This window comes from Lissotriton vulgaris, chromosome 4_1 (assembly GCF_964263255.1).
Source record: "Lissotriton vulgaris chromosome 4_1, aLisVul1.2, whole genome shotgun sequence".
NCBI classification, from domain to species: Eukaryota; Metazoa; Chordata; class Amphibia; order Caudata; family Salamandridae; genus Lissotriton; species Lissotriton vulgaris.
Window position 1 is genome coordinate 661,048,059 of NC_141691.1, and position 25,178 is coordinate 661,073,236.

The 25,178-nt window shown below is 45.3% G+C and overlaps 1 protein-coding gene across 2 annotated transcripts in view; it reads right to left on the bottom strand.

Moving 5' to 3' along the window:
* SLC6A20 (solute carrier family 6 member 20) overlaps nt 1-25,178 on the bottom strand; it is a 475,678-nt gene that overhangs the window by 69,222 nt on the left and 381,278 nt on the right. For both annotated transcript variants that reach the window (XM_086964920.1, XM_086964921.1), the window contains exon 7: nt 4,925-5,087. In XM_086964920.1, coding sequence (XP_086821046.1) covers nt 4,925-5,087 — 163 coding nt within the window. The remainder of the gene's footprint in view (nt 1-4,924; nt 5,088-25,178) is intronic.

Genomic DNA, 25,178 nt, shown 5'->3' on the forward strand with positions numbered 1-25,178 from the left:
ACTGAGAGTTGTGCTTCGCCTCGCCTCCTTCACCTGATGGGTGGAGTTGGCAATGGTGGGCACACCTCTCCTCCTATCTTGATTTACCCACTGATTATCCCTCCCAAAGTGGGGGTTAGAACCGGTGGGGACCAGTTGCTTATAGCAGCGAAAGGCACGGTCAGCTAACAAAAGTGGCAAGCCTTTGAAGCTTCCTTTTCATGGACCCTGTCTATCCTGGGGGAGGAGGCTTGGCACCTCTTCCCAGGATGTGCTTTATTTTAGAACTCCGAGAGTGGGAGGCTCTCGACCCAGAGACCAGAAACATGACTGGGGGTGGCAGCTGGCAAGCAGCCACTCAGCCAGTTCACTTGAGTTAGGTTGTTTTTCAGGGGGAATCTCTAGAATGCTCTCCGATTGCATTTGGCATTAATTCCAACACTGGCATCAGTGTGGGATTAATAGGCTGAAATGTTTGATACCAAACTTCTCAGTCTTCAGTAAAGCCATTATGGAGCTGTGGCGTTCGGGGTGCCAAACTCTCAGCCCACGGTTTAAAATGGCTTTATTGCACTTAAATACCTGTGAATGGCACATGTACTGTAGGGGCCCAGAGCTCATACCACTGTTCCCTCACCTGTGGCACAGTGCAGCCTGCCTTAGGGCTGTAAGGCATGCTATAGAGGGAACTGATCTATGCCACAGGCAGTGTTTTGTTGGTATAGCACATAGGCATGTGTGCCACGTTGAATTGAAGTTTTAGGGTCTCCCCCTGGCACACAGACTGCACTGGAAGTGTGTATGAGTCAGTGGAGGAATCTCTGAGGGTGGCAAAATATATGCTTCAGAGACTTTCTCTGCCTACAAGGCCCTTGGTGCCCCAGGCACCTTTTACATGGGACTTATATGTAGGTAAGAAGAGTGCCAATGTGGGAGCATAGGTACAGTTTTCGGGAAAGAACACAGGCCCTGTGTACCTGGTTAGCAGGAACCCAGGGTAAACATAGTTAAGAAGCATCAAACATCAGGAAAAAAGTGGGGGGCAACCATGCAAAAAGGGGCAATTCCCTACAATCTAACAAGGAAGAAAGAAAAGAATCCTGTAAACAAAGTACCTTATCTTTGAAAAAATACAGATGAGTTTAGATAGTTCAGAAAAAAGTCCAAGATTGGCAGAAACAATGAACTAACTATCCAGTAGGAAGCAGACAAAGCTGAAGAAAGGGATGAGGCCCAAAATGCTCAGGAAAAAACTCAGGACCTAATTACGATGTCGGGCGGACTCGTGTCGGCCCTACATCGCCGTGTTCTCGGGACTGACTGACCTCTTGTCGGCTGTCCCGACACCACCATTACAATGCAACCACACATGATGCAGTCGCATACTCCCATTTCTCTATGGGAACTTGTGCTGTGGCCATAAACAGGCCGTAGCGCAAGCTCTCAGGGAGAAAGGGGAGATTCTGTTAATCCCTGCACCGAGTTGCAGGTACCTCAAGGCTCTTGCCACATGATGCAGGGATTAACAGTGGGGCTTTTACACGAAAGAGGCAGGCAAAGAAGATTGAGACTCCTGAGACCTCTTGGTAAAGGACCTCTTGAAGGTGGCAGTACATTAATAGTACCGATTTGACGGTGGACCGGACTGCAGCTGTTACCACTGATCGATACCATTAAACTAGAGTATGGTATTTTACACATTTAGGGGCACATGCATCAATGGAAATTGCATTCGCAAATGGTGCGAATCGCAAAATTTGGCCGTTTGCGAATGCAATTCCAATTTTTGGGATGCATTATCATTTTTGTAATTTTCGCAATTTAAGAAATCGCAAAATTGCGATTTCTTAAATTGCGATTGCATTTAAGGAATCTCAAATTGAGATTCCTTAAATGCAATGCATCAAACTTTAAAAATTTGCGAATTCGCAAATAAGGGGAGCAAATTACCATGAAGTTGACCTTCATGGTAATTTGCAAAACTTTGAAAAATGCACTAAAGTGCATTTTTCAAAGTTCCATTTTACACACACACATGCCCTTGGGGCATGTGTGTGTGCAAAATGTACTTATAGGCTGATTTCAGGGGAGCAACAGGGTGTGCTTTGGACACCCCTGCACCCTTGAAATTGCATTCTCAATTTGCGAATTTTTAATGGTGAATCGCAATTTAAGAATGTCTTACCACTCATTCCTATGGGCCTCTAGGCCCATAAGAATGGATGGGTATTCCTTAATTGTGATTCTCAATTAGAGAATCGCAATTAAGGAATTTTAAGAAATCACTATTTTTTTAGCGATTTCTTGATGCATTGCAGTTTGCAATTCCTTAATTGCGATTCCTTATTTTTCGCAATTAAGGAATCGCAAAATTCAATATTGATGCATGTGCCCCATAATTTTTTCACGATAATAGCAGAGTGACTACAAGTGGGTCCTGAAGAATGCCATGAACCAGTTGGTCAAACAGGCAGAAACATGTAGACCGTAACCCAACAGGGAACATCCATACCCCTATTTTTCACTTAGCTGGAATTAGTTTTAATTCACTTTTTGTATTTTTCATTTTTGCACTCTGCTCCTCACTCAGTCTTCCATTGGATGACCTGAAACACCTCACGCTCCTCTCCGGAGGAAGAGTTGTAGCCCACACTGTGTACCTTGCGGTCATAGTGTGTAAGAGGAAACCCATTGATGAAGCATGTCACCTTTGGGTGAGTGAGGGTTCTCGTTTTAACAAGACTAATTGACCGTTCCCTTACACTTACACCTTGGTATGTTAGTCTAGCAGTTAAACCATCCAGTTATCTTTTTGTGAATACAGTATTAACAGTGGGGCACCATATGTGCCACCTCAGCCCCCACCTGGAGGCTGTGGAGGAATGGGGCCCTGCTAGAGGCCTCCAAAGTCGCTCTCCGACAGGCTTTGAATGCCGGAAAGCCCGACATGGAAAGCCTGTCGGTAACTGACATCATAATCCCACAGGCGGAAACGCCTTTCTCAGGGAATATGTTGGGGCCTCCGACTGGCTGTGATATCTTGGCACCCAATCAGCAGATAAGAGTGGGTTATTGAGAGTTATACAGCGAAGCGATGATTTAAAAACAATGGGGCATATTATCAAGAAAGGCGATAAAATTATTGCCACTTTAGCGTCAGGAAACTGCAGCTAAATTGGCGATAATGGCCTTGATAATATGCCCTTGTGAATTCCCATAGCAGCCCCGGTTAACACCAGAACCTGGGCTTGATAATATACCCCACTTTCTGTTGTAGAAACTATAGACCACAGGTAAAAGGAATGAACACAAAGAATAATGTTAAATGGATGGAACTGTCCATGGCAGCATCATCAAGTTAAACACAAATCGCTGGGGTGATGGGGGAAAGGTTAAAGCAAGTGAAGAGTATCTAAACATGACTAGCCGCTTCAGCAGCGTGGATCAAGTGTGTCTGTCTGTGTGATGTAGTGCTCTGACAGCCTACATTGGGATGAGTAGCACTACAAAAAATTTAATAAAACATGAGTAGGTGCTATGTTAATCGTTATTTGGGTAATTATTGATACCAACAGATGAATCTGAAATTCGCACGGTGCATGCATATCTCTTTTGTACACGGGTTGAACAAAGTAAAAAACCTGTCTCCAAAGCATAGGGGCATATGTACAAGCCCCTATCGCCACCACAATGCCACTTTTTACGATGTTGTGGTGGCGATAGGAGCATTGCCTTATTTACAAGGCAGCATTAAGCCACGCTAAGTGGCTTAACACTGCCTTGTAAATAAGGCCTCCTTTCACACTATGATTAACATGAAAGGGGTGGCAGTGGGTGTTGCGGTGGGCGTTCCACCACAACACCCATTGATTTCGACGCTGCCCCCTATATACAAGGGCAGCGTAAATAGGAGACAGCGCCAAAATTAAGACCAGGTAAAGCCTGGTCTTAAGTTGGCGAAATGAGGAGAAATGTATTATTTGGTGCAAGGGTGCCTGCATTAGCGCTACACTGCAAAGCGTAGCGCCAGCGCAGGGAGAAATGCAAAGCTGCACCACATCATTGTAAATATAGTGCAGCCTTGCGTTTCTGAAGTGGCGGATTGAGGCATTAAGCCAGGGCGGCTAACGCCTCACTGTGCCACTTCCTTTAACATATGCCCCTCAGTCTCTCTTAAGTAATCGAAGCGAATAAAAGCTAGGTTCCTTTGCTTCCATCCATTGCATTGACATCTAGATAGCTCACAGCCAGGATGACAATGAATCAAAAAGAGACCTTTGTTTTGGTCCCAGTTAGAAGTTAAAGTAACGGAAATCGCTTTACCGCCTGTAGGTAGCGGCTCAGAAAAGAATGGTAACAACATACAAGCGCTGCTGGATGTGCCCTGGTGTTGGCAGTTTTACTGGGACAAATCCAGCATATTTCTCTGGGGCCATCCCGGGTCCGGCTCGATGAGAGCTGCCAGATCTGGCATATGGACCCACTCATTCTCTGCCCTCAATACATGTTATATTCAAACAGATCTTACAAAGGATACTTCTCCCACCACAAGTCAAACATTATTTTTCATGCCTTCAGAATTAATATTTATTAACTATGGGCTTGTTTTTTTCTTTGTAACTCTTTCTAATATATTCGTTGAGTTTTTTCTTGAAATGCAGTTAGGAGGCCTTCCTAACCGCTTCAGAATTAGGCCCTAGGTAGGAATGCTTTCCTAACCGCATCAGAATCAGGCCCTAAATGTGAATCTTCCCTGAATTTTCCCATTATATTCCTGCTTTATAGGCAGAGTCATAAAGGCGTGCAAGAGTACATAAAAGGATAGTAAAGGAGTACTATTTTACACACTCAGAAAGGCCTTTGTGGCATGGGACTTTGCTTCAATTGAAATGGGACAGTGCAGAAGAAATCAATGCAGACAATCTAATGTAGAACAGAGACCTACCGTGTCCAGTTCACTCTCTAAACTGCAGTTCTTAATTTGTGGAAATATGGTAGCGTATTCCTGTGGGTAGGTAGTGTTCAGGTAGCTTTTCATGTCGTCCAAGTTGTCTGGAGTGATGGCATCCTCTTCCAGGTCAAAAGTGTTTGTGAGCAGCAGCATAACCCTGGGAAGAAAAAGTATGATAATGTTCTCCCTCTTAAATACAACTATCATGTGACAATTTAGATAGACCAAAAGGAAAGGAAGGTTTTAGCCTTGTAATAAAATAAAATAAAAGGTAGCAATCTTGCAAAATCACTTGTGCCATTGTCTACATTTCTGCGGTATAACTTGACACCTGATTGATGAACATTCTCTGAATAAAAAGGACTGGAAAATGCTCAAAATGGCAGCTGCACGGCATAGCAGTAAAGTAGTCTGGTATATAGTTAATAGGTTTATTCAGCAGGACGCCCTCCCCCCACCCAAACCAACTTCTGATCTGATCTTTAATATTTCGGGTCAGGAGTAGGTGAAGCACTTTACCTCCATTTATCAACTGCCCGTGTGTAGTGATAGGTTACATGAGCACTTAGATCACTCCACTCCTTTTCAGGTTTCACTCCAGGAAGTGGAGGATGCAATTGGACTTCGCTCAAGTGCCAAAGCTCGGAGGCCTAACGGGATCCCTATAGATCCACTTAAATGTATCTTACACCTGTAGGAACATCTGATCACTAACTATATAACACCTTCAGCGCGGCGCGAATTCTCGCGCTGTGCTGAAGGTTCTAATGAGCCAACGGGCTCATGACGGAACGGTTCCGTCATGAGCAGAGGCCAACCGGCGATCATGACGGGAACCGTTCCATCATGAGCATCGAAGGGGTTAACAACTCTTTGTGTAATAGGGTCCCGGAGTCCTGGACCCTTTCTACCATCGTACCAATTTTCTAAAAAAGTAAATAAAGGGTCCTCCAAAATGCTACAGGCCAATATCACTTATCGACAGTTCATTGAAAGTTTTGAGTAGGGTTATTTTTCAATCGCCTGCAGACATGGGCTAACGATAACAATATTCTGGCCTCTTGCCAGTATGGTTTCCTCACCGGGCTAGGTACAGTGGAGCAGTGCCTAAACCTGCAGCTAATTGTGAGTAAGTATACCATCGCCAGGCGCTGCCCATTGTACCTGGCCTTTATGGACCTTCCTTCTGCATTTGGTTGCATGAACAGGAGCAAATTGTGGATGATTTTAGTTAATCTAGGGATAAAAGTCCCCCTAAAAAATGTACTACATTCTCTGTTTGAAAACGTAGGGGAAAGTTAAGAATTGAGTGTTGATTCAGAAATTAAAGACAAGGGGCCAGATGTAGGTCGCCAATTACTGGTCGGTAACGGCCGATTTCGGCCGTTTCTGACCGGTAATTGGTTTTTGAGATGTAGGGGGCCCGAATTTTACCGAATCTGTAAATTTACCGAATCGGTAAATTTACAGATTCGGTAAAATACAGACTCGGTATATTTACCGAATCGGTAATTCCAGATGTAGGTGGCACTTAAAATAGTGCCACAGGAGCTCAAGAATTCGTTATTTACCATGAAATACTATCTAATGGTAAATAACGAATTCCTGTGTACATGCACATCTGTGCATGTACACCTGTGCCATGTGGCACACATACATGCCCTAAGGGCATGTATGTGTGTCACATTGCACACAAGCCAGAATCAGGGGTGCAACAGGGAATCAATGGCAATTACCGAATCGGTAAATACCGATTCGGTAATTACCGAATCTTACCGATTCGGTAATTGATTCGGCAAATATACCTACATCCCGATTGCCAGTTCTTAAATACCGAATCGGTATGATTCGGTATTTAGGAATCGGTAATCGGGGATTACCTACATCTGGCCCAAGGTGGCTTGTTTACGAGCCCCCAGCACCGCCGGAGTGTCACTTTTTCTGATGTTCTAGCGGCACAGATTACAAAATCATATCTATTAGGCGTCACAAAACCACTTTGCCAGGTTTTTGTATGGCCTCATAGATATGGAGTAAGGCAAGGCAGCGCAAATCGCTGTGTTGCCTTACTCTGCGCTCGGGAGGGGTTCCATGGGCGTTGCGTTTTCCCATGCAACACCTATGGATTTGATGCTGTCCTTGATTTACAGGAGCATGCAAACATGGAGAACCACCAAATCCCTAAACCTCCCGAGGTGAGGTGTAACGAGTGAGAAATATGCTTATTTCTCCCCTTTGTTCATCTTTCTATGCGTGCTGCATTCTGCAGCACACATAGAAAGAGGAAAACATCTCTTAGTATTGTTTTTGGGCAGGAGGGTGTCACTTCTTGCACAAAAACAATCCAGCTGACAACACAGAGACTCTTGCACCATGGTGCAAGGGTGCATGCCTTGGTGCTTGGCTGCCTAAACGGCATCAGTGCAGTGGGAAAGAACAGGAATGCACTGTATTGCATAAATACGATGCATTCCTGTCCTTTCACTTTGGCGTAGGACAGCGCAGCAAGGTGACTTGCTGCGCTGCCCTACATTTAATTCCCGTAAATGAAGTCCTAGGTATTCTGCTGGATGCTCTGCTTGATTGGGGGTGTTTGTTTTTGGGCAGCCATTGAAGGATGCGCTCCTCGTAGCCCCTGATCCAGTAGCTTTTGTATTGTGTACAGGCATTCCAGGCCTCATATTTCTTTGGGAGGACGTAATATTTTCTCTTTTTCAGGAACAGCATTACTCAATCCAGTATGGCTGAATTATATCCAGTGTATGCAGTTACACTTTAACTGTTTTGGCGGGCCTGAATGAGAAACAGTCAGCCACAACATTGTTTCCTGTGTTGCTCTACGATGTTCCAATTTTTGATCTCCCACTTTGTCCTACTTTCTGGATATTCTGCTCCTGCTTTCCATTCATGTCTCTACCTGCATACTGAGGTTTTCTTCTGCTCTGCAGTCTTTTTTTGCTCTGGGGCCTTTTCGCTGCTCTTTGAAACTGCATGAGCTCCAGTAAAATACATCTTAGACTCTCAGCAGACCTCTCATGGTACTCAAAAGGAGAAAGGCATCAACTGAACCTCAGAAGTCTGCACATGACAGATTGAGACGCCAGCAAGACTCTAGTCAAACTCACAGACTGGACCAAGTTCAAGAATTGATTGCAGCAGTACATGCTTTAACAACGCAGGTAGAAGCCTTGACTAAAGAAAATGACACTCTTAAGTCTTCTCTGGTGCTTTCAGAAGGCGCTCTATATCCTCCCTTGACCAGATGGGCTGCGTTAAATTTTAATATTTAGGTCCCACAATATTTCTCTGTCAATATTCCTGCTCTGCACCGTTAGCGACATATGTACTGTCGCGTTCTAATCTAGGACCCCCATCAATACTGTGATCTTATGCCCCTATAAGGCTATAATCCATTTATACCCCTATAATGGCATAAACGATCAAGAGTGATATTTCAGAAACTCGTCTCTGGCCTAACACGATCAGAGCCACATTTCAGAATCTCTTCCTCTGCAGCTCATTAGAGCAAATGACACAGCAGAAGCCACTATCTAAGATTCCTAGATTACACTCCGAATCTTCAACAAGATAAAACTCAGCAACCTGGGAAAACCCCGCTTGCTATGTTTTGATTAGTAATAGAACTCTAATGAGCACTGAGAGACGATCACTTCCTAGTGACATCTTTATTGACGTCTTATGTCCAAAAACTTAGGTCAAACAAGGCACCTTTCAGGTATAAATAGTACCAACGTTGCCTTAAGCAAACGCTGCCTCAACGACATCGATGATAGCGATGGTGTGGTGAACACAGGAGCAGAACAGCTGTCCCTTACAGAGCCCAGCAGATACAAGCTGCCCATGAACGCTGCCCTTCCTCCTCCTCGACGCGCTGAGAGAGACGCTGTCTTTTCTCCTGCCGAGAAAATCCAGCTCCGGCGTTTCCAGCCTACTCTTGCGAGTGACTGGGATATCGAGTCCTTGAAGGAGATACAAGACCTCCAACATTCTATTACAGAGGTATGGTGTTGACTAAACCCTTAGGGAGAATTCTTGAAGCAAACCTTGGCAAAACCAACTTAACTAAAACTGCTACTTACTTACTCCCTCCCAAGTATTAGGCTTAGGTCAGGTACACTGGGGTAGGCGTAGTTAGAAGCACCAGTTGAGTACGTTAGCTGAATGTATATATGAATGTATATATTTTATTCATTTTAACCATTGCATGGCTAAGAAACCATATCAATGCTTTTACAGTATTATTTCGCAATCCTCATTTTACTGTAAGCACTTTTTATAATAACTATCTTGCAATTGTGGCAATTCATTTCTCTTGTATGAGAAGAAAGACTGTTCAATAAATAATACCTTTTATTGAAAATGCCCGTCTATCTATTCTCTGCACAAAACTGACTGAGGAAAATAACTGTCTATTGTTTCACACGACTCTAGAGATTGACTCTTATTCTAAGGAGCAAAGTTGTCATGTTTATGCGGTTGTTGGAAAACTGAATCCCTTCTTGTCTGTACCAGGGAAGCTGATCACTTCCTATTCAGTCAAGAAAGTTTCCAGTGACCTCTGAGCTATTTGGTAACAAACCCAATTAAGTTTAGCATAGTCAGTAGAGACCTGGAAGACCTCACTTCTACGTCGATACTATTGTTTATGTTATTCCAATGCGCAGGGCCAATTGGGAAAATAGGAACTACACTACAGTACAAGACGTCACTACATGGTGATAGCTTCAGGGATCAGCGGTGAAAACTGCAGATAACATAAGCGTGATGGCGATAGGAATTCCGCGTTAGCGGACGAAAAATCAACGGGGTCCTATTAGCGGCAACAAAACGCACGTTAGTCAGCCCAACAGGAGTGCTTTTTGCCTATATTGGAAAAAATATCCGACCTCCAATAGAAAATAGGCAAAAAAAAGAATGAAAGGCAGACTGGAGCAGCCATCAACCACCCCCTCAAGCCACCCAACATCCAGGATGACAAAGAATGAGAGCCTGGATGCCTCACAGGACCTGAGCCTGGATGCTTCGCCAGACCTGCGTATGGAGCCTGAATGTCTCACTGGACCTGCGTCTGGAGCTAGGATGCCTCGCAGGACCTGCGTCTGAAGCCTGAATGCCTCACTGGACCTGCGTCTGGAGCCTGGATGCCTCACTGGACCTGCGTCTAGAGCCTGGATTCCTCACAGTACCTGCGCCTGGAGTGGGATGCAGAGGAGCTGTGGAGTGGATGAGCCGTGGAGGTGGACATTGAGGCGCAGTGATCACCCGTACCTGGTGGTACAGTCTGGCCGGTCTTGGCAGCGACTGCTGTACCCAGGCTTGTGAAATCCCGCCTGGCTGAGGCTCCTGCTGATTGAGTCACAGATTTGGACATTGACATGGTGTCAATGTCCAGGTAAGGAGAAAGTGGGATACATAGCGGAGGAGGCCCTGGGGTCGAGTCGCCCAGGCCTAGTACCTGTAGATGGCGCACCTCCAGTGTCAGCTCATCCACTTTGGTGAAAGAGCGTCGCTCCATTGCTTTCAAGCAGTGCAAGAAGAGGAACAATGATCATATGATGATAACTTCCTGAGGTAATTGTGCCATGTTTCCTTTGCGGGGCGGGAGGGTGGGTAGGGCTGCTCCACTCACGGAGCAGGACAGGGGCGGGTGGCATGCCCACTCAAGTGTGCAGTGACTATTTGGTCGGCTCGCTCAGCCCGCACAAAGCAGTCATGCGCACTGTCCTGCCGGAATGCTTTGTCCCGGCGCCAATGACCAATCCCAACGCCAAATTGCAGTGTTGTGATTGGCTTAGGGGACCGAGCCTGGCTGCCTACTTTCTGTTCCTCGAAGCAGACTCAGGAGAGCAGGAGCAACAGAGACATGGGACCCGGCCTTGAGGTAAGATTTCTCTCATTTAAACATTTATAACTCCCGCCCACACAAACCCCCCTGCATCCACGCCCCATCCAGTGTTCTTTCCGGCGTTTACCACCTCCCAGCTGTCCAGTCCCCCCCGCAGCACTTCTCAATGGCGGCCGCAGTGCGGCCATGCGCAGCGGGCGTACCACTGGTGTGCCAAAGGTATACATGGAGTTACAACGCATACCAATATGTCGCATTCCATTACAATGCATACTAATGTTAGGCCTAATGGAACAGTAGGGAAGGTGTTGGATTGCGTAGATGTAAGCATTACAATCCCCACTTCAGTGAGTGCAACCCCAAAACTAACCCTTGCCCCCCAAAGCAAACCCTGAATCCTAAAATTCCTCTTTGAGCCCCCAAAACACACCCTAAAAATCATATTTGACCCAAAAGCACACCCCAATTTTCATATTTGACCCAAAAGCACACCCCAAATTTCTACTTTTACCCCATAATACACCCCACATTTCATCTCCGACACCCGAAACCCATACCCACCCTTAAACTTAAAAAGACCCCAATACTGACATCATAATGCGTTGTAATTGAATGCGATGTAAAGGCACCGTCATTGTTGGGGTTGCGTTGTAAAGGCATTACGATGTAATGCCTGTGTTGTAATGGACATCTCTTGTGCCAAAAGCAAGCCGTAGGCAAACCCGTCTACGCCCGTCTGCCCCTAGAACGCGCTCAGCACCAAGCACCCTTCCTCTCAGACACTCCACTGCTACGATGCCAGCACCCTCTTTGCCATCAATCAACCCTGGACGCCACATCACCTGCCAGGAGCAACCTGTGTTCCAGACCACACAATGCCATCACTGAAGGCTACTAAATCACCTGCAAGGTCCACCCCGACCATCCAGGAGGCATTGCCATCACCTAAAGAAGCACACTCTGACTGACATCACACTCTAATGACCTAATGGTGACCATGGAACACCTCAACTTCCAGATCCAGACCAACTCCAAGCCCATCCTCTGCGGCACCCTCATCTGCAGACCCCCCGGGCCATGGACCCTCATTCTCTGAAACCATTGTAGACCTCATTGCACCCCATGCTCTCCCATTTACCAACGACATTCTACTCGGTGAACTCAAGTTCCACCTGGACAACCCCAGTGATCAGAACACCACCCCCTTCTGGGGAAGCTCCCCAACATCAGACTCAAGCTGATTGTCACCGCAGCAAGCCACATAGCAAGGCTCACGGTCAAGCACGTCTCCTCCGCCAGCTGGAAATTCAACTACAGCCACACCACGGACTCTCCTGGACAGACCATCAGTGTCTATATCATGTCTTCACCATGCCCAAGGTACACCGGGTGGCAGAGTGAGCTAAAGAATGATGAAGGATTAAACCCATATCAGTTGACTGGGGTTGAGTGCTTGCAATGTTCAACACACCGTCCATCATACCCTTTGGTTTTGCACCATACACCACCACCATCATCGCCCCCCCTTGCAGCTGGATCAAGGCCACCAAGGAACATCTTGATAACTCCCTTAGCAACACCACTCCGCCAACACTTACAGATGATGACACCGCAGCGCGCAACTGCCACCGATGGATCTTCAACTGCGCCGACACCCTGGCACCCCTCAAGAACGGCACTGCATCAGTACCTTTCGCCTGCCTGATGGCAGGCGTAATAGTGACGCAGTGCCACAGGGATAGGCTGGCCCCATGCAATGCTGGAGTTGCATCATGCTTGTGACACAACTGCAGCAATGCGTGACTTTAGGGCAGACAGATACATCAGGATTCCAGACGTATCTGTCTTTACTTGCATCATGGAGTGCTGCCCAGTGAATACAGTACATCTGGGGTGTCGCTAGAAGGGTGTAGTGGAAGGTGTTGCAACGCTGTCTTGTCGCAGCGCTGCAACACTTTTCATGACTGAGACCCAGGAATGCGCACTATCTTATTGATGGTGCGCATTTCTGCCCTGTAGTTTTGTTGCAGGACAGCGCAGCAACATTGTTTGCGGCGCTACCCAGCATCAAGACCTGCTGGAATGAGGCCCCACCAGTTATCTCCATTTTTAAGACCAGGTATTTTCTGGTCTTAAAAATCTGTGTCTAACTGCAGTTAGAGGTAGTTTTTTGGTCCTCCTACCTTCAAGCATTCCCTTGTGAATATCGCGAAGTGGGGTTAGCAGCCGTTTTTGCGTGGAAATGCCTCCCTTGCATGTCATTATTGCTAATAGAAGTGGCAATCTTTTGTATGGATGTTTTGGCGAAAAAACTGCAGCTAATGGAGGTTAGTGACAGTTTGTACATATGGCAATACAATTATCGCCGTATAACCTTCGGAAAAGTGCTGCTAATGCGGCGGTAACTCCTTGTACATATGCCCCATAGTATTTTAGATCAATGTTAGTAAGACCTTTGCTGACATTGGTCTTCCGAAATGTTTACTACCCACACACCATAAGTAAACTTAAAAAGAGGTTGGTTACGTCCCGTCATGCAGAGTTCACTTCCTCCCAAAGAACCAAGGACATTTTTTAGTAAATAATCTATTTGTAATTATTTTATCACCTTACTGACAGGAGACCTACCGCTATATTTAACCCTGGGGCTCACACCCTGGAAGAGGTCTCTCATTTTTGGATTCAGGTCATGTACATTGTGTTGTCTAATGTGCTTTTTGGAGGGGGCGAGGGCATGGGATAGTAATTTACCTTCTGGTCCCTGCGATGGGTTGGCAGAGCAATCCTTTCTGCATTTGATATTTTTTTGTACATTTTTCCAATTTTGCCTCCAGCACATCTTGAAAACATTGGCCTTTAAGAAGTACGTAGAGGCTCTAACACACCTCCAGATGTTATGATGTATGTAACCCAACTTCTGTTTTAGTGTTTGTTGCTTCTTTAAAATGTCCATCCATAGTAGGAAAACTATGGAGGGGTAATGGGCGTAAAGGTAGTCCAGCACTTTGTAAATGCACTTTATCAACAGCTTATTTTACTCCAATCCACGTCTATTATTCATTTGATATTGATGTTTGAATGCGACTTTTATGTAGAGAAAAAAAAGTGTAGCAAACTCTAAGGGCATAGATAATCCCTAGATCAGAATCCAAAAAAAATGATAGACCCTCCACAACATTCAAATAAATGTGTGCTGAAACAGTGATTTATACAAAAATTCTTCAATCTTTTTATTTTGATTATATTTGTTATTTTTATCCTTTGTATAAATTTCATTTACTTATTTATTTCATTATCCACATTTAAAAAACATTTGTATATAATACATAATGTTCAAACACAAGCAAGAAATTGGCTATTTACAACTAAAGACGTACAGGGACAATAAGTGAAAACAGAAAAATTACATAACCACAATTTCAAAAACAAATTAACCCAGTGATATACGAGATATTCAGTCGTTGGAATAATTGGTGAAGGCAATGCGGTTGAATGGAACTACGCGCGTTTCGGCCCAAGGCCTTCGTCAGGTGACCGTCATTCGTACATTTTAAATAAATAGAAAAAGTGATATAACCTAAACAGACAAAACAAAGACAAAAAATATAGATGTATCAACAGCTCATACACACATATTCATTTCAGCTATTTACAATGCAGTTTCTGTTTCTGTATTCGAGGGTCTATAACATTTACAATACAGATGTATATATATATACAGTGTTAACATCTTAGTGCAACCACTCAATTTCAATTAAGGCCAGACCATCTAATTTTTTACTTTACACATGCCAGGTTACCTATTGAATGATCCTTGTTCCATATTGGCTAAGCTAAAAAATAGTCACTTAAAGTATACACATTTTTGTTACATTCCTAAATATGATAGTTTTTCTGAAAGGTTCTCAGACCAACAGCTCCATATTAGAAACTAATGCTTCAGAAAGAAAAGAATCAAGAAAACAGAATAGATGTAGATGTAGATAAAGTACCTATACACTCACCCTAAAGTTACCCTTACTAGTAAAAAAGGATACAGCCATTTTTACTTACATAATAATTGACAAGTTGACGAATCAACACAGAGACTTCGCTTCCTATGGCGACAGTTTTAATTTCATTAGTATCGAGTCTGATATGCTGAAAAATAGATATACGCTCTTTTTTAGATATTAATGTCCAACCATATGCTTTTAAACATTGTCTTAGCTGCTCTACATTAAAGATGTACCTGATTTATTTCTGCAAAATGACTTTCTACGCACTTAGTCACGTGTTGATTTTAATGAGTCTGGTCAATTGACGATAGAAACGAGTCCTTAGAATCTTTATTCCAGTAGTCTGACTCTGAATTAATGAGAGCAAAAAGAATTACTATTTATGTCAATTCACCTTTCCTTTATTTCAATTTGGAGTCTGTTCATACTATATAGATTTGACTGCACTAAGGCCCATGGCGAATTTTTTGTTATTATGCCGCAAAACCCTCCTTTATCTAATAGGATCTAGTCCGGATAGCAGTGTACACGTAATTACAGATTGCGCACCAAAGGGAACTCCTAACAGTATATATCTTTATTGCCTCACACAGGTCGTAATTCTAGCAGGGCAGTAATTGCGCAAAAAATTGTATTCTGATTTTATATTTTTTTTAAAAGGGGGAAACATAACATATATATAGATAACGCCAATAGTAGATCATTGTGAATATGGTTAGATAACCGCACGCTTTGCTTCCAAAAAAGGTCTCATAAGGACACTTTGCAGGGGATGAATTCCTACCTCAGATGTCCGACGATTATTATTTGTAAATTTTTCGACCTCGGTGTTAGGTATTGTGACTAGTGACTCGTTTGTTAGACGTCATCGAGCCGCGCCTTCAGCAATTGGCAACAGCTGTTAGGTACGTAGTGCGGGCTAACGAGAGCGCGTTTTCTTGAATATAAAGCCGGAAATCGCCTAGTTCGTCTAGATCGCGGACATTAGAAGCATCGACCGATCAGAACCCCCGTCCGAGCGCACGAGAGTCCAAAGACGAAGATATGTTTTAAAACCCAAGCGAAATCGTTTTGGCTTGACAAAATTCTAGCTTTAGATAAGTCATTTTCATTATGGTTATGCCTACTACAATAGTGGTTTCTTTCTATTTTCTCAACAGTGTCTATATAATAAAATATTCTCATCCCGCACATGTGCCGGCGTCACTGCATCAAGGTAATGGCTTCAAGAGACATGATTAGAGAGGCGATTTACAATATTACTATGTTTAGTACAATAGTGTCGTTCTATATTTTTTTAGTGCATATTTGCTACAAAGAAACTGATCACGAGTTCTGACATTTTCTGCGGGTTGCCCTGAAAAATTTACAAATAATAATCGTCGGACATCTGAGGTAGGAATTCATCCCCTGCAAAGTGTCCTTATGAGACCTTTTTTGGAAGCAAAGCGTGCGGTTATCTAACCATATTCACAATGATCTACTATTGGCGTTATCTATATATATGTTATGTTTCCCCCTTTTTAAAAAAATATAAAATCAGAATACAATTTTTTGCGCAATTACTGCCCTGCTAGAATTACGACCTGTGTGAGGCAATAAAGATATATACTGTTAGGAGTTCCCTTTGGTGCGCAATCTGTAATTACGTGTACACTGCTATCCGGACTAGATCCTATTAGATAAAGGAGGGTTTTGCGGCATAATAACAAAAAATTCGCCATGGGCCTTAGTGCAGTCAAATCTATATAGTATGAACAGACTCCAAATTGAAATAAAGGAAAGGTGAATTGACATAAATAGTAATTCTTTTTGCTCTCATTAATTCAGAGTCAGACTACTGGAATAAAGATTCTAAGGACTCGTTTCTATCGTCAATTGACCAGACTCATTAAAATCAACACGTGACTAAGTGCGTAGAAAGTCATTTTGCAGAAATAAATCAGGTACATCTTTAATGTAGAGCAGCTAAGACAATGTTTAAAAGCATATGGTTGGACATTAATATCTAAAAAAGAGCGTATATCTATTTTTCAGCATATCAGACTCGATACTAATGAAATTAAAACTGTCGCCATAGGAAGCGAAGTCTCTGTGTTGATTCGTCAACTTGTCAATTATTATGTAAGTAAAAATGGCTGTATCCTTTTTTACTAGTAAGGGTAACTTTAGGGTGAGTGTATAGGTACTTTATCTACATCTACATCTATTCTGTTTTCTTGATTCTTTTCTTTCTGAAGCATTAGTTTCTAATATGGAGCTGTTGGTCTGAGAACCTTTCAGAAAAACTATCATATTTAGGAATGTAACAAAAATGTGTATACTTTAAGTGACTATTTTTTAGCTTAGCCAATATGGAACAAGGATCATTCAATAGGTAACCTGGCATGTGTAAAGTAAAAAATTAGATGGTCTGGCCTTAATTGAAATTGAGTGGTTGCACTAAGATGTTAACACTGTATATATATATACATCTGTATTGTAAATGTTATAGACCCTCGAATACAGAAACAGAAACTGCATTGTAAATAGCTGAAATGAATATGTGTGTATGAGCTGTTGATACATCTATATTTTTTGTCTTTGTTTTGTCTGTTTAGGTTATATCACTTTTTCTATTTATTTAAAATGTACGAATGACGGTCACCTGACGAAGGCCTTGGGCCGAAACGCGCGTAGTTCCATTCAACCGCATTGCCTTCACCAATTATTCCAACGACTGAATATCTCGTATATCACTGGGTTAATTTGTTTTTGAAATTGTGGTTATGTAATTTTTCTGTTTTCACTTATTGTCCCTGTACGTCTTTAGTTGTAAATAACCAATTTCTTGCTTGTGTTTGAACATTATGTATTATATACAAATGTTTTTTAAATGTGGATAATGAAATAAATAAGTAAATGAAATTTATACAAAGGATAAAAATAACAAATATAATCAAAATAAAAAGATTGAAGAATTTTTGTATAAATCACTGTTTCAGCACACATTTATTTGAATGTTGTGGAGGGTCTATCATTTTGTTTGGATTCTGATCTAGGGATTATCTATGCCCTTAGAGTTTGCTACACTTTTTTTCTCTACATAGTTTACCTTCCCTACGAGTAGCTAACTGAGTACATTGTAGGGGCCCCCTTTTTCCCATTGAATGTGACTTTTAACAATGATGTGTTCTATATATACGTGCCAAACTGCATTTTTCACATTATTGCATATAAAGCTGGATACCTAGTAAGGGATGGATGTCATTACAACGCGGGCTTTAACACCGCACTACCATTACGACGCAGCCATCACAACGCAAGTCGTTACAGCGACTTGCGCTGGTGGCGCTGGATTTAAGAATAGTATGATTTACTATTCCAACTCCAGCCCACGTGAAATTAGGGAAGGTGTTGGAATAGTAAATCATGCTATTCCTTAGTATACAGCGCCATCCAGCGCAAGTCATTGTAACGACTTGCGTTGTGATGGCTGCGTCGTAATGGTAGCGCGGTGTAAAGCCCACATTGTAATGGCAGTTTACCCCTAGTGAGGGGTACTGATAATGGTTGTAGTCTGAGACTATGTTTATGCATTTTGATACAGTAGGCTTCCCTTTTTATCAATAGGCTTCTCTGTATCAATCACTTGTTTTTAATTCCCAAATTTTACACTGAATTCTGCTGTGATACTTTAAATATTGCACTTTTATAATTTTTATCTAAAGATTGATTAAAGATTTTGAACTGAGCTAAGTCATGTAACAAGAACTCATTACAAAATATTTAGTTTAGGTTCTTTTTTCATTTATTTATCCTAATTATCAGCCAACACGTGTGTTTCCCCTTATCCAGTGCTGCCCAGACATTTCAAGGCTTAAGTCACAGGAACTGGGCAATAGAAAAGGTCCGTCATAGGCGGTCTCAAACACATGTTCATAAGTTGGGCACAGTTAAGAAATGAGTGTTGATTCAGAAATTAAAGACCAGGGGGCTTATTTACGAGCCCCCAGCACTGAAGGAGCGTCACTTTTTCTGACGCTCCAGCGACACAAATGACAAAATCAAATCTATGAGGCCACACAAAGCCATTTTGCGAGGATTTTGTATGGCCTCATAGATGTGGAGTAAGGCAAGACAGTGCACATCGCTGTGTTACCTTACTCTGAGCTCGGGAGGTGTTCCATGGGCATTGCGTCTTCCCATGCAACACCCATCGATTTTGCTGTCCCAGATTTACAAGAGCATGCAAACATGGAGAAGCACCAAATCCTTACGCCTCCCGAGGTGAGGTGTAACGAGTGAGAAATGTGCTTATTTCTCCCTGTTTTAGGTCACGCTGAGCCAGTGCATGCGCTGCCCTGCGAGACACTTTGTAAGTGGATTTTCAAAATGGTACCAGAGGCGTTTGCTGGCCTCAAGCTTACGTTCACAAGAGTGTGCACATGTATAGCGCCATCTGCCTTTTGCCTTTCTTTTATGGCTCATTAAGCCTTACAGCATGCTCCTCCACCCCCCTTGCTCTCTGCCCTCACTACCCCTCCCCGTAGCCCTCACTACCCCCTCCCACGCAGCCCTTCTCCTCTGTAGCAACCCCCTTCCCGCCTAGCCTTTCCTCATGACCGACGCATAAACACACAACACACACACAACCACATCCACAACCACACGCACAACCACACACACCGAACCACACACACCCAAGCACACACACACAACCACACACACAGAACCATACACAAAACCATACACACACACACACAACCACACACACACAACCACACACACAACCACACACAATCACACACACACACAACCATACACACACACAACCACACACAACCACAACCACACACACAACCACACACACAACCCCACACACACAACCACACACATACACAACCACACACACACACACACAACCACTCACACACACAACCATACACACACACAACCACACACACACAACCGTGCACACAACCATACACACACAACCAAATACACACAAACACTCACACACACAACCACACACACACACAACCACACACACAACCACACACACAACCACACAACCACACACAACCACACCCACCCACACAACCACACCCACAACCAACACACAACCGTACCCACACACACACAAACACACACAAGCACACACACAATCACACACACAACCACACACAACCACACACACAGCCACACACACAACCACACACACAACCACACACCCACAATCACACACACAACCACACACAACAACACACACAACCACACACACAACCACACACACACCACCCACACACCCACCCACCCACACACACACACACACACACTCAACCACACACACACAACCACATACAATTACAACCACACACATCCACACAACCAACCACAACAACACACAACCACACACACAACCACACACACACAACCACACACAACCACACACACACAACAACAACCACACATCCAACAACACACAACCACAACCACACACACAACCATACACACACACAACCTCACACACACACAACCACAAATACACAACCAACCACACACACACAACCACACACACAACCACACACACAACCACACACACTACCATACACAACCACATACACAAACCACACAACCACATACACACAACCACATACACACAACCATACTCAACCACACACACACAGCCACTCACAACCACAACCACACACAACCACACACACACACAACCACACACACACAACCACACACACAACCACACCCACACAACCACACCCACCCACACACACAACCACACACACACAACCACAACCGCACACAACCACACACACAACCACACACACAATCACACCCAACCACACAATCACACCCAACCACACAACCACACCCACAACCACACCCACAACCACACCAACCACACACACAACCACACCCAGAACAACACAACCACACCCCAACAACACACAACCACACCAACCACACCTACAACCACATACACACAACCACACACACAACCACACACACACACAACCACACACACACACACAACCACACACACACAACCACACACACAACCACACCCACACAACCACACCCACCCACACACACAACCACACACACACAACCACCACCGCACACAACCACACACACAACCACACACACAATCACACCCAACCACACAATCACACCCAACCACACAACCACACCCACAACCACACCCACAACCACACCAACCACACACACAACCACACCCAGAACAACACAACCACACCCCAACAACACACACAACCACACAAACCACACCTACAACTACACCTACAACCACATACACACAACCACACACACACACACACAACCACACACACACAACAATGCACCAAACCACACACACAACCACACACACAAAACCACACACACACACAATCACACAAGCACCCACAACCACACAAACCCACAACTACAGACACACACAACCACACACACAGCCACACTACCACACACACAACCACACACTAACAAATACACAACCACACACACACAAACGCACACACAACCACACACACAACCACACAACCACACACAACCCCACACAGAACTACACCCACACAATCACATACAAACAACCACAACCACACACTCAACCACACACACAACCACACACACAACCACACACACACAACCACACACACCCACACACCCACACCCACAACCACACACACAAAACCACAACACACAACCACAACCCCACACAACCACCCACAACCACAGCCAACCACACAACCACACACACAACCACACACACAACCACACACAACCACAACCACACATACAACCACACACACAACCACACCCACAACCACACACAACTACACCCAAACCACGCAACCACTCCCACACCCACAATCACACCCACAACCAACCACAACCAACCACACACAACCAACCACACACAACCAGCCATACACAACCACACACACACAACCACAAACACAACCAAACACACCCAACCACACACACCCAACCACACACACTGAACCACACACACCCAACCACACATCCAACACCCACACCCAACAACATACCCAACCACACACCCAACCATACATGCCCAACCACATACCCAACCACACACGCCCAACCACACACCCAACCACAAACACAACCACACACCCAACCACACACACACACACACACACACACACACAACCACACACACACACACACAACCACACACACAACCACACACACAACCACACACACACACACAAACACACACACAAACACACACACAGCCACAACCACACACACACACACAACCACAACCACACACACAACCACACACACACAACCACAACCACACACAACCACAACCACAACCACAAACAACCACAGCCACACACACACAACCACACACACACACAACCACACCCAAACACACACACAACCACACACACAACTACTCACAAAACCACAACCACTCCCAACAACACAACCACACACACAACCACACACACACCCACAAACACACATACACACACACACAGCCACAACCACACACACACACACACAACCACAACCACACACACAACCACACACACACAACCACAACCACACACAACCACAACCACAACCACAACCACAAACAACCACAGCCACACACACACAACCACACACACACAACCACACCCAAACACACACACAACCACACACACAACTACACACAAAACCACAACCACTCCCAACAACACAACCACACCCACACACACACCCACAACCACAAGCAAAACCACACCCACACCCACACACACAACCACAACCACAGACAACCACAACACAACCACACAAACAACCCCCCACACACAACCACAACCACACACATTCAACCACACACACAATCACAACCACACACACAACTACACACACAGAACCACACACACAACCACAACCACACACACAACCACAACCACACACACAACCAAACACCCACAACCACACGCACAACCACACACACAACCACACACCCACATCCACACCCACAACCACATCCAACCACACCCAACCACACACACACAACTTCCTCTCAGCCAGGTAGTGCGATCGCGATCAGTTTCACTTTCATGCGGTCAGGACCCTTTCATTTTTACGGCAGCATTCGCTGTGAAAGTGTTTGCGTTTCTAGTTTTATTCAGCATTCAATCTTGTTTCCTAGAGCTTGACAATCCAATCTCTACAATATTTAAGCAGCCTGATGTCTCCTGTCAACCATAACACTCCATGCATTTTCTCCGATCCACATAGATATCAGAGGTACAGACAAAGGTAACCAGGTTTCTTATCCTTCCTTCAAGTAATAACCAGAATGCTAAATTGCAATCGTGCCCCACATAGTTTTAAATAGCAAACAGTTATTCTAGTTGGTTTGTTTCACATAGGTTGTGTCTTAGGAGAAGGGCAGTGGCACTCGCATGGCACTATACGCTAGTGTGTCCAAAAGAGTTGTGTTAGAAGGGGCGGTCCCAGAGGTCGGGTTAAGTCTACCTAGCTCCTCCGTGACCCACCTCTCCCACCAATAATGCCGAGCCTTATGAGAGATCTCCACCGGGGAAGACCTCAAGTAGCGAATCGCACACACGAGGACCACACCACACTTATGAACAGACACAACACCGATAGAGTAGTTATGAACTTCTTTATAATCACGGAGAAAAAGTAATACCACACTTATATACAACGATCGAGGGATCGCCGAGAGTCTCAAGTCTTTAGGGAAGGGGTAGCGGGACAGTCTTAGTTTGTAGCCCAGTACGTAGCGTACCCTGCCCACAGCTCTCAATCTTCGAGCCGGGGGGATACGGAAGATAGTAGACGCACTGGTAAACTTACGCACTTGAGGATAGTCTCTCAGGGATGGTAGCTTCGAGAGTCCAGCCGGACTAGAATGTTCCTCGAGCCACGACGAAGTCAGCAGGGCTCGGGAGGGAGGAAGGTCTGGGGGAGCCGCGACCACGTCAGCAGGGCTCAGAGAGTTCCGTAGATGTCTTCAAGGTTCAAGCTCGAGCCACGACGAGGTCAGCAGGGCTCCGATAGTTCAGTTCCAAGAACGAGCCGCGACAGCGTCAGCAGGGCTCAAATAGTTCACGAGGTTCAGTTCAGCCGCGATCAGATCAGCAGGGCTTCCTTGTCCAAGATACAACTGCCCGCTAGTTCAGGGGCAACCCTTGATATAGTTCAGTGACCCTTTGATGTCCGGACCCTTGCAGGCGGGGGTCCGAGGCTGTAGGGGCGGTCCGTGGGTGAGGTCCGCCGGTTGGTGCTTTGATCCCTTTGAGGATGCGTCCGGGACTTCCCAGACGCCCAGCAGGTCTGGAGCCAGCACTCGGGGAGGCCAGAGGTGACATCGAAACTATCCCTCAGGGGGGAGACCAGAGGTGGGATCGAAACCAGTCTCTCAGGGGAGGCCGGAGGTGCCATTGAAACTTCTCGCCTTCTCTTACTAGGGTAGCCCTCACCATCCCAACGGGGGCTGGCGCGTCTGGAGCCTACGCTACGCTGGGGCTGGGGGTCATGCTAGGCCCACGACATCAGGGATCTTGGGAAGGGAAAATGGCTGCCGATGGGCCTATGTGGCCTTGCGGGTCTGGGACGTGCGGGCTGTAAGGGTGGCCGGGGACAGGCCGATGCGGGCAATGGGCGTTGGGTCGGACAGAGGTAGGGCAGCTAGGGGTCCCTATGTACAGAGCTGGGCTAATGGGGAGCTGATTCGCGGGGGGGGAACCACGCCACGAGGCCGGGTCCAACACGCGTCCCCCCCAGCTGAAAAGCGGAGAGAACTACCCATCCCCTTGGGGGTTCTCTTCACTGAGGTGGAGGAAACGGGCCGGTGCTCAACAGTGAAGTCCATCCCTTGGAGGGAGATGGACCATCGCAGCAATTTGAGATTCTCCCCTCTCATTTGCATTAGCCACCGGAGGGGTCGGTGGTCGGTTTGGACTCAGAAGTGAGTACCGAACAGGCAGGGCCTCAGCTTCTTCAGAGCCCAAACCACCACGAAGGCCTCCCGCTCGATGGTGCTCCACCTTTGTTCTCGAGGGAGTAACCTCCGGCTAATGAAGGCCACTGGCTAATCCAGGCCTTTCTCATTCAACTGGGACAGGATGGCCCTGATGCCATGCTCGGAGGCGTCCATTTGGACCACAAACTCTTTGGAGTAGTCGGGGGCCTGCAACACAGGGGCAGTGCACATGGCGTGCTTTAGAGCTTCAAATGCCTCCTGGCAGGCGGGGGTCCAGTTAACCTTCTTCGGCTGGTTTTTGGAGGTCAATTCTGTGAGGGGCACTACGATGCTACCATATCCCTTTATGAACCTGCGGTAGTACCCCGTGAGCCCGAGAAACGCCCGCAC